Source organism: Leptonychotes weddellii, unplaced genomic scaffold (assembly GCF_054177405.1).
Source record: "Leptonychotes weddellii isolate Sample4059 unplaced genomic scaffold, ASM5417740v2 HiC_scaffold_3536, whole genome shotgun sequence".
In the NCBI taxonomy this organism is placed as follows: domain Eukaryota; kingdom Metazoa; phylum Chordata; class Mammalia; order Carnivora; family Phocidae; genus Leptonychotes; species Leptonychotes weddellii.
Genome location: NW_027954502.1, coordinates 1 through 10,381, shown reverse-complemented (window position 1 = coordinate 10,381; position 10,381 = coordinate 1). Strand labels below are relative to the sequence as shown.

The window sequence follows — 10,381 nt, the reverse complement described above, 5'->3', positions numbered from 1 at the left end:
GAACATGAGCAGAAGAGTCCTCATGTGATGCTAGTTGTTATTGCAGTCATGGTTGAAACTCATTTAGGGAAGGGATTTCAATATTAAGCTGTGGGGCTGCTTCTCCCCAATTCCTAACAATCCATTGTGTGGACTTTTCTCATCTAAAAGGTTGGTGGCTTTTGCTTGGGATCAGTGCTCTATTCACGTTCTTGCTGGTCTCTGAACACATTCCTGTTGCGTTAAGACTTGAAAGATTTGTAGATGTGTGATGTTCAGCAGGCACAGGATGCTAAGAGCTATGTTACTATTCTTAGTTTGTAAATTGTCCTTTTGATACCATCTTGTTTTCTTTTGTAGGTATAAATAAAACACTGTTGACAATAAGGTGTAAACTTTTTATTGCTTGAAAATTCTGACTATAGTCCACTGGTAGTTTTCTTAACAATTTTTATTTGCTTCAAGACCATACTTGGGGGTGTTTGATTGAGTAATCACGCTAGCACCCAAAAATGTGAAAGGGAGGTGGGATTGATTGGTCTTAATGGAAAAATTGGAGTCACAAAGCAACAAGGCCAGGCACCTAGTAGGTAAAGGCTTGGTCATTTGTTTCCTCATTGGTAAATGGTCGTCATGGTGGCGGTACCCACTTAGGTTACTGGGATTAAAGTACTGTGTGGAGCTGCTGTGAGCCATAGGAAGACCCAAATCTGTTTTAAAGGTGAGGAAGGAAACTACTTCAGTCTAGCCAAAGCTGACAAATTTGGCTTTCGCTTGTGGCTTGAAGACAGAAGTTGAAGTAACACTTCACACCTGTAATACTAGGTCACCTCTGTATCACTCCCTAAACTTGAAAGTGAAAATCAAATACCATGCTTCTAGTACTTGAAGTCTGATCTTTGGGGATATTTGCCTTATACACAGACCTCTTTCCAGATGGGATTGACTGTTCCTTAGCATGAGGCTCACGCTAGGACCTTGGGAGCAATAGTACATGGGTTAAGCTAAGATTCCTTGATGCTCCAGTTGACGTGAGGTCCCGTGCTTGCGTAATTGGCCTAGGTTTTTTTATTGCTGCTATAATTTAAGGGACAGATCGGTGAGAACGTCTTCTACATAGAATGATCAGTGCTTTGCTGAAATCCACACTAAGCGTTTTTCTCATTTTAATTGTAACATTTGGTCCGAGTCCCGTAGAAGTGGTCCAGGAGAACATTTCAAATACTTTGTTCAGTGTTCTTGTTAGGGTGTAGAACCATCTCTGGGGCCCTCAAATTGGCATTGGAAGACTTAACTTCTTTCCTTTAAGGACTAGAAGAAGATGGAGATGAAATTAGAATTTATCCCATGAAGAGACTCCCTTACAAACTGCAGTTTCTCTAATTCCCAGTTCATAATAGGTGTTTGTTAAAGCCAAGGGGGAAACTCCATCCCAGGTTAACTATAGACTCATACACCACCTCCCCATCTTGGTTACTGATCCCGCTTTCCCTTAGGCCATAAACTTTTGGCCTCCCTTTCTGTTTCACATCTGTCCAGTGCCTTTGAGATCTGCCCCAAACAGGTGACCTCTGCCCACACACAGGCGACCTCGTGAACAACCACAACTGCCCCATCCCTAGTCTCCCTACTTGGCTGCCTTTTACTCTACAGGGCAGCTGCTGGGCTGCTTCTTGAGCCTTCCAGTGGCTGTGCTTAGCAATCGGTGGAATGCAGACCCGTAACCCCTGATCTTGCTTGACTCTGAGCTCTCCCAACTTTATAGACTGTGACCACACTAGCCTTTTCGTCCTTTGACACACCAATCTGGTTCCATTCTCAGGGCTCCTACATAAGCTATTCTGTGGAATCTTTCTCCTATATTTTTCTAACCAAGTGTTCTGTCAAATGTCCTCCCATAGTTCTCTCTACACAGTGTTCGCACTAGTACATGCAGTATCTAACTGGTCTGTATTTCTTCGTGGTACTTGTTTCCTGAAAATATTTGTTCATCTTCCATCAACTGAAGTAAAAGCACCAGGAGGGGCAGACTTGTATCTATACATTCACTTCCAGATCCCCTCCTGTTGAATGGGTAACTCCTTGTGCAACCCTCCAGAGCAACCCTGCTCTGTCTGGTACCTACCTTTGGTCACATACAAGTAGAAGAAGTCACAGTAGAAGATGGTTTGTACTACTCCAGACACCACTGCAATTTGGTCATAGAAGTTCTCAGTCTGATACCGCCTGATCCAGTTAGCCAGGTAGAGTGCCCGGTACAGCCCAAGAAAGAACAGGTAGTGAGTAGTAATGGTCTCCGCCTCTCCAGTTTTACTGATCATGAAGAGCTGGGGCAGGATGGCCACTGATTCCAGGTAGATGGAGAAAGTCCAGAGGACCTGAACCAAAGAGGTAAGTGGCTAGAAGAGGCGGATCAAGACCATGAAGGGGGGCCCATCTCTTTAAAAGGATGTAATTACTGGAATAATCTAGTGCAGCAAAAAAAAAGTTTCTGAAATAATCAGTGTATCATTCCACCCCTCTGTAAATACAAGATATTTCTAAAAGATTGAAGCAAAGTGCTTTTTTTAACATCACATGAACATTTCTTTAGAACATAATTTTTAATTGTTGCAGAACTTTATTGTCTAAACTCCTCTTAATTGAAGCCATAGTTTCTCAAAATGCAGTCCTTGAACGCTAGCATCAGAACTTGCTGCTACATTTGCGGGCCCCCAGATTCTTGGGCCGCAGCCCAGACCTGAGCTGCAATCACAGCCTGGACTGTGCTCTAGTAACCAGCCACCTGTGGGACAGAAGGTCTCAGCCATAAGCGGTGCTGTGATGCCTGCTTTGTTAACATAAGGACTATTTGGGTCCCTTCTCCTACCTCCAGGGGAGTAAAACTGTAGTTCTCAAGGAAGGAGAGACCAATGACGGGGACCAGAAGAAACTCCAGGCGGAATGTGTCATTCTCACTGTCAAAGGTCTTCCGAAATTTCCCATAGATCATGTACACTGTGACATAGGCAGAGAGGAGAAAAACCACCTAACAAGGGAAGGAAACACATGGGAATCAATGAAGTCATTTTCCAACCTACTTGCTGGGCTTCCAAGCTACCCTGAGTTGGGACTTACCAAATAAAGGGCTAGAGCACTGCCCCAAGGTGGACAAAGTGAAATGCGTGTGCAATTTCTCTTGAGTCACTGGCCTAGATTCTGAAGCTAATGACCCTTTTGTTAAGTAACTCCATGCTTCTAATGAGGACAGATAGCACCAACTATGAACACTCAAAGGTGCCCAGGCCTTTCCTTACTGCAGAGCGTTAGGGAGAAGACCAGAGTTGGTCTCTGTCCGGGAATTTAGCAGTGGCTGGAATCCCAGGGCTCTTAACTCGAATTCCTGGATCTGCCTCAGTGACTTGTGAGCATTCTTGCACCTGGACTGACACCCTTTGAATCAGCCGATCCTTGCTCCTTCAGAAAAGCTCTCTTTTTCTAATCACAGTAGCTGCCCTCCAGCATGTGATGGTTTTATGGTTTCCCAGAGGTTCTCAAATTTGTGTGTGCATCAGAATCACATAAATGGCCGCTTTTCCCCCGCTGCCCCCAGAGTTACTGCTGACTCAGTAGGTCTAAGTAGACTTGAAGATCTGCATTTCTAGCAAGTTCCTATGTGATGCTGATGCTGCCGGTCCAGGAACTCACTGGCCTAGAGAACTCCTATTTGTACTTCAAAACTCAGATTAGTTTCTCACCAGAATGAGGCAAATACACTTTCGTCACCATAGCTCCATGGGAACCCATTCACTGCCCCCCATGATCACATGTTCTGTAAATGTCTGTGTTACCAGTCTCTTTCCCCTGTGGGAGGGGATTTCTGTAAGAGGGTCCTGACTTCATGTCCACCTCCAAATCCCCAGCCCCTAACTCAGGGCCCAGCACAAAACATGTCAGAATGAATGAATGAATCAAAGAAGTGGTGATCACTTCCTCACTTCACAAATGTAGAAACTGGCCTGAGGTTCCTACAACTCATTCAGCCATGCCAAGCGCTGGGTCTGCAGTCCCTCCCAGGGCTATCCAAGTCAGACCTTTGGGCAGAGGAATGAACTAAGTAGGTGGTGTTTGCTATTTCTGTGTTGACTTTAAGTAAAGACCATGATTTTAGGACCTCAGACTGAAGTTCACACAGTTCAACACCCCACAGATAACATCATCCATTCCAACAAGATCCCTGGATTCCGAAAGGCACATCTCTGATATGGAGGGGAAAGAGAACCTGCCTTGGTTAAGTATCTTCTGGGTGCTAGGCACTTTACATATATTTTCTCATATAGTCTTCACAATAGTCCTGCAACATAGGTAGAATTCCCCTCACATAGGCTTTCTTCCTTAAAAACGGAACTATTGGGCTCCTGGGTGGCTCAGATGGTTAAGCGTCTGCCTTCGGCTCAGGTCATGATCCCAGGGTCCTGGGATCGAGTCCCGCATCAGGCTCTCTGCTCCTTGGGAGCCTGCTTCTCCCTCTGCCTCTCTCTCTGTGTCTCTCATGAATAAATAAATAAAATCTTTAAAAAAAACAAAAAACAAAAAAAACGGAACTATTAGATGATGTGCCCAACTTAAAAACTACACTTCCCAACCTCCTCCGCAGATAAGGATGGTCAGTAATGTGCAGGTGAAAGTCACTGGGTACAGTTTGGAAAAGGCTCTTTACCAAAGGGCTTAGCCAGCTGGCAGACACGCTATGGCTCTCTCCCCTTCTTCCTCCTTCCTGCCCAGAATGTGATGTGATGGTAAGGAGTTCTAGCATCCATTTTGTGAGCCTGAGGCAACCTTGAGGGTAGATGTCACATCTGGACTCTGTATAATTTGCAGGGCCTCTTAAAGAACTGAATTTCAAGATGGCAATAGCAAAGCATTAAACCAAGCGTGGGGCCCTTCTGAGCAACTGCACGGGGCACACATCTGTGAGTCCTGGTCACACTAAAATGATGGAGCAGAAAGTTAAAAGGAGTTGCCATCGCAGCCCTGGACAGCCCACCTCCAGATTCCATGTTATGAGTAAGGTAAAAATAAACCTTTATCTTATTAAACTAACTATTTTTTAAAAATATTTCTTTATTTTAAAGAGAGAGCACGAGCGGGAGGGGCAGAGACAGAGGGAGAGAGAATCAAGCAGACTCTGAGCTGAGCACGGAGCCCAAAACGGGGCTCGATCTCACCCCTGAGATCATGACCAGAGCCGAAACCAAGAGCTGGACACTTAACCGACTGAGCCACCCAGGTGCCCCTAAAATAACTTTTATTTTAAGTCTCTGTTACCAGCATCCAAGCAGTAACATTCCGCTTCACTGACTCTGAAACCTGTGGTCCTTTCACTAACCCATGTTGCCTTAAAGAGTTCGGATGGCTGAGGGGCGCCTGGCTGCCTCAGTCAGTGGAGCATGTGACTCTTGATCTTGGGGTCGTGAGTTCAAGCCCCTCGTTGGGTGTAGAGCTTTAAAAAAAAAAAAAAAAAAAGAGCTATGATGGCTGATTAAAAGCTCAGAAAATGCCTCACCCCAACATAACCTCTAATAGTTATGGCCCAGAGCCTAAGACATCAGAGTGGAACCAAGAGATGCTCAGTTTCTCCTACAGAACAGGGCCGTGCTTCAAAGCAACAGCTTCCTATCACAAAATGAAGTCCAAACTGTTGACCTGCGCCATCCGCCCTCCCCCAGCCTTCTGATGGCAGCCCCACCTCCATCGGGCAGCCCTGGCCTGCTGAGCTCCCGCCTGTCCTGTGAATACAGCAAGCTTGTTTCTGTCCTGGTGGTCTTTGCACCAGCTATTCCTTCTGCTGGGAATGCTCTCCGCTGATCAGCCCATGGCTGGTTCCTTGTGTCACACAGACCTTGACATTTATGTCACCTCTTCAGAGAGACCCTTCCTGGTCATACTCCCTAAACAGCTTCCCATTCGTTCTCTATCACATCACCCAGTTTTTAAGATTTTTTTTTATGGGGCGCCTGGGTGGCTTAGTTGGTTAAGCATCTGACTTTTCAGTTCAGGTCTTGATCTCAGGGTCGGGAGTTCAAACCCCAGGCTCCATGCCCAGACTACTTTAAACAAACAAACAAACAAACTTTTTTTAATTAAAGGAAACGTCATCACCCTATTTTAATGATTTGCATAGGCTCATCCCTAGCCAAAGATTTTCTTGCTTGTTTTATTATTTGTCTCCCCACTTAGAATATAGTTTCCACGAGAATAGGAGCCTCTTGGGGCGCCTGGGTGTTAAGCGTCTGCCTTCGGCTCAGGTCGTGATCCCAGGATCCTGGGATCGAGCCCCGCATCGGGCTCCCTGCTCGGCGGCAGGAAGCCTGCTTCTCCCTCTCCCACTCCCCCTGCTTGTGTTCCCTCTCTCGCTTTCTCTCTCTCTCTGTCAAATAAATAAATAAAATCTTTAAAAAAAAAAAAAAAGAATAGGAGCCTCTTATGTCTTCTTCAAGTTCCTGGCTCATAGTAGGTGCTCAATAAATAGTTGTCAAATGGATGTCGGATGGATAATCTCTCTGAAAGCTCAGAGTTCATGTTTGATTTTTTTGCTTATTTTTTAACCATTATAATAGCTAACCTTTGCCAACTGTTTAATATATGATGGCTATTGGGCACCTGGGTGGCTCAGTCGGTTAAGCGTCTAACTCTTGGTTTCAGCTCAGTCATGATCTCAGGGCCGTGAGACTGAAATGGAGCCCGAGCCCTACCTTGGGCTCTGCACTCAGCGGGGAGTCTGCTTGAGATTCTCTCCCTCTGCCCCTCCCTCTGTCCTCCCCCACACACACTCTGTCTCTCTCTCTCAAAATAAATAAATCTTAAAATATATATATATGATGGCTATTGTGTATTTGCATGTATTACCTCACTTAATTTTCACCACAAGCCCTCTGAGGTGAGTACTATTATTATCCTCATTTTGCAGATGGGGAAAGGGAGGTACACAGAGGCCCGAGGCCTTGCCTGAGCCCAGGTCCCACAGCGGCTAACAACACACCCAGGTCTGCCTGCCTCCACTGCCTGAGTTTGCAAGCACACTATCTGGGTCTGTCCGGCTCAGCAGCCCCCGCCACCATGGCCACCCACCCCCTCACCTTCATGACTGTGTTGTAGATGGAGATGAAGTTGGTGAACAGGTCCAGGTACCTGGTGGTGAAGACGAGAGCGAAAAGGATCTGGCTCTTCCCAGAGATGCCTGTGGCCAAAGGAGGATGAGAGACAATGAGAACACAGACTCCTAGGCCCACCAACACTCCAGAAGCCCAGAGCCTGAGCTGAAAAGGCCCACAGGGTGTCCAATCCCACTTAGTGACAACACCCTGTCCCCGCACGGTCCCTCGCTGAGGGTCAGGAAACAGCCCTTCCTGCTGGATCACTTGAGTTCCTCTCATGAGCACAAACACCGAGCTCCCAGGGCCCCGGCATGGGCCTGCCCGGGTTCAGTTCCCGGCTCTGGTAAGCTGTGGCGGGGGGTGGAGGCGTCTCTTCGCTCCATCCCGACTTCCACTGGCGGTCCCCAAAGCTCTGTCTTCCGGAGAGCAAGTCATGGACTTTACAAAGTGTCAATTCACCAGGGGGACCAGAGCGGGTGGAGGAAAAAGCAGGGCCAGAGGAGCATTCAGTTTTATTTTCCAAATTTTAAAAATTAAAAATACGTTTTGTTTAGTTGTAAAAGTTATAACTATTTTTACCCTTCGTAAAAAAAAGAATACATAGCTATAAATAAAAAAGCAGCGGTCACCCAAATCCCCAAGACTCGGTGTGCGTCCTCCCAGATCTTTGCTGGCACCACGTGGCCACGTCGAGTTGACAAAACTGGGGTCATACTTTTCATGCTACCGCCTCACCTGCTTTGGTCTCTCTTTTTTAACTTTTTATTCTGAATTAATTTTAGATTGGCAGAAGAACTGTAAAGACAGTACAGAGCGGTCCCATACACCCTTCACCCAGCTTCCCCCAACGGTGACATCTTGCCTAATCACAGGACATTTACCAAAAAACTAAGACATTCCCACTGACACAGCGCTGCTGACCAAACTCCAGGCTTTATTCAGATTTCTCCCATTTTCCCACTCACACCCCTTTTGTGTCCCACAAGCCAATCCAGGAATCTAAATGCTAAATGCCGTCATGCTCCTGAATCCCCCCGTGGCCACTTTTGCTATGTCATGGAGGTGGGTCCAGGGCAAGGCGAGCCCTGTCCTACCTCCCGTTCTGTTCCTCTTGCTCGACGGACAAGCCCACACCAGTCTGGACACCTCAGCAAACCATTCCCATCAGCGATACCTGCGTTTCTGATCCAAAGGCCAACTCTGTCCTCACTCACCCAACGTCCCCAGAGCCAGCTGAGGAGTGTCTGTTCAGAACCTCATCCTTCCCCTGGCTTCTGCGACCATCCACACTGCTGGCTCACCGCCCCTAGCCGCTCCTGTCCTGGCTCCCTAATTGTTGGAGGGCTACCCCGGCTTCTCCCTGTCCCCGTGCCATCTCATCTCACATGCCAGGGATGCCCCAGCTCTAGACGCTCCTCTGAGTTCTGACCTATATAGGCCAGCCTGACCAAACTCACCATCCCCTCAAGCCCCTCCTCCTGTCTCCCCTCCTTTGAGAATGCCACCACCATCCCCTCAAGCCACGAAACCAAGAGCCATCCTTGAGTCCCTCCCCCGTGTCCCCCCCAGCTCCACTACGTCCACTTCCATGCCCCTTGCCCGTCCGGCGCCCTACCTCAGAGGTCTCACTGGTCTCCCCAAGTCCTTCCCTGCTGCCAACCCACCCCCCTCCATTCCACTTACCAACCAATGGCCTATTGGTAATGGATCGACTGGGGACTTTGGCACCAAGAAGTGACATTACTTGATTAAGGGTCTGGTTCCTTTATTTGCCTAAACGGTGCCATATCTACTCCTCTGGTGCTGGATATTTTGGGGAGGGGGACAATTGTAAAGACTGAGGTTGAATACCGCTGAAGCCCCTAACATTCTGGAGGGTGCTGGGTAGCCGTGCCAGCCTCCTAGTAGTATGGCAGGCCTGAGCCTCACACTCCTCATTGTGAAAGGAGCGGCCTCACAGAGGTGGGACAGGACTGACCGGAAGCCTAAAGAGGACTTGGCGAGAACGTGAGTGCCCCTTGGGGGTCTGGGACTTGGACTTGCAGCAGTGAGGCTGGCTGTGGGCGAGGGAGCCCACCCCAGGCATGGGGCGTGGAGTCCAGGAGGCCAGCTCTGGGCTACACCTACTGCTCCCCCATCTCCCAGAGGCCTCACAGAGAGGTCCTCAGCACCATTTAGGAGGGTCCAGGAGGGGACTCTGGTAGGGGACAATTTGCTCCCCCCCCCCCCACAGCCTTCCCCAAGCCCTCCCTTCTCTGCATCCTCAGCCTGCTAGGTTCCTGGGCTTTGCTCACATTTTCCTTAGTGCTTGGGAGCTCTGGCAATCTTGAGCACAAAGGTTTTCACACTCTTGAAAGCAGTGAAAAGTTTCCACCAGAGCAAGCCATGCACAGAGACCCAGGACACAGAAGAGAACATGAGCCAGTACCCAGCCAGAGTCCCTCAGGGGTCCACTGAGCACATATGGGACCCACTACAGCCCTTCCTCCATTTCACAGATGGGGAAACTGAGGTTCGAAGTCACACGGTGAGTCAGTGGCTGAGTGAGAACTAAGCCCCAGTGTCCTACCTTTGTGGGGGGCGGGGGGAGGGCAAGGAGTGGTCAGGGAGGGTCTCACCAGGCTCCGCATCTCCGGGTGGACAGGGCTGGCATCCAGGCACCTCACCTCCTCAGATCCCAACCAGGCCTATGCCAACCCCCCTTCACACACACACAGGATCCAGCACCCAGCTGCCCTTTTCCTTTTTCCACAGCACTTAGCACGTCTAACAAACCTATCATTTACTTGGTTGCTACGACTGTTGCTTGTTGGCAGTTTCCCACTGCTAGAAAGTCCGCTCCCCCAGGCCTGGGGCTCTGTCCCTGCTTTCCCAGTTATGTCCGGCGGGCCTAGGGCCGTGTTGGTAGAGTGGGTTGGGGAACAGCGCCCCCTCCTGGTCATGGTTGCTCATCCCGCTCAGGGCCCTCCGAGGAAGAGCAGGGACACGTCCGAGCTAGATCCCTCCCCTCACCGGAGCTGGGAGTCCCTCCCGGGGCTCCTGCCTCACTTCCCCGAGTGGGAATCTGAGGGGCCGTGAGTGCCTATCTCTCCAGAGACCGAAAACTGGAATGGCCTGCAGGTCCAGAACCACTCCCTCTGCAATGCCTCTCACCCGAGCACCCCCCCCCACCCCTCACCAACGCCCCCCGCCCCCGCTGCTCTCTGCCCCCTCTCTCGGTGGGTCCACACAGCTTTCAGAGTGACCTGCTTCAGGTCCCTTCCGGG

General features: G+C 49.1%; 1 protein-coding gene across 1 annotated transcript; it reads right to left on the bottom strand.

Annotated features, from left to right (window-relative positions):
• Positions 1–363: 363 nt before the first annotated feature.
• Positions 364–7,409, bottom strand: LOC102741538 (ER lumen protein-retaining receptor 3). The gene is made up of 4 exons (XM_081810735.1): positions 7,098–7,409; positions 2,849–3,007; positions 2,105–2,357; positions 364–1,290 (listed from the first exon to the last, which is right to left on the bottom strand). Exons 1-4 carry the CDS (start codon positions 7,392–7,394, stop codon positions 1,250–1,252), a joined length of 750 nt encoding a protein of 249 aa, XP_081666861.1. The 5' UTR covers positions 7,395–7,409; the 3' UTR covers positions 364–1,249.
• Between the last annotated feature and the right edge of the window lie 2,972 nt (positions 7,410–10,381).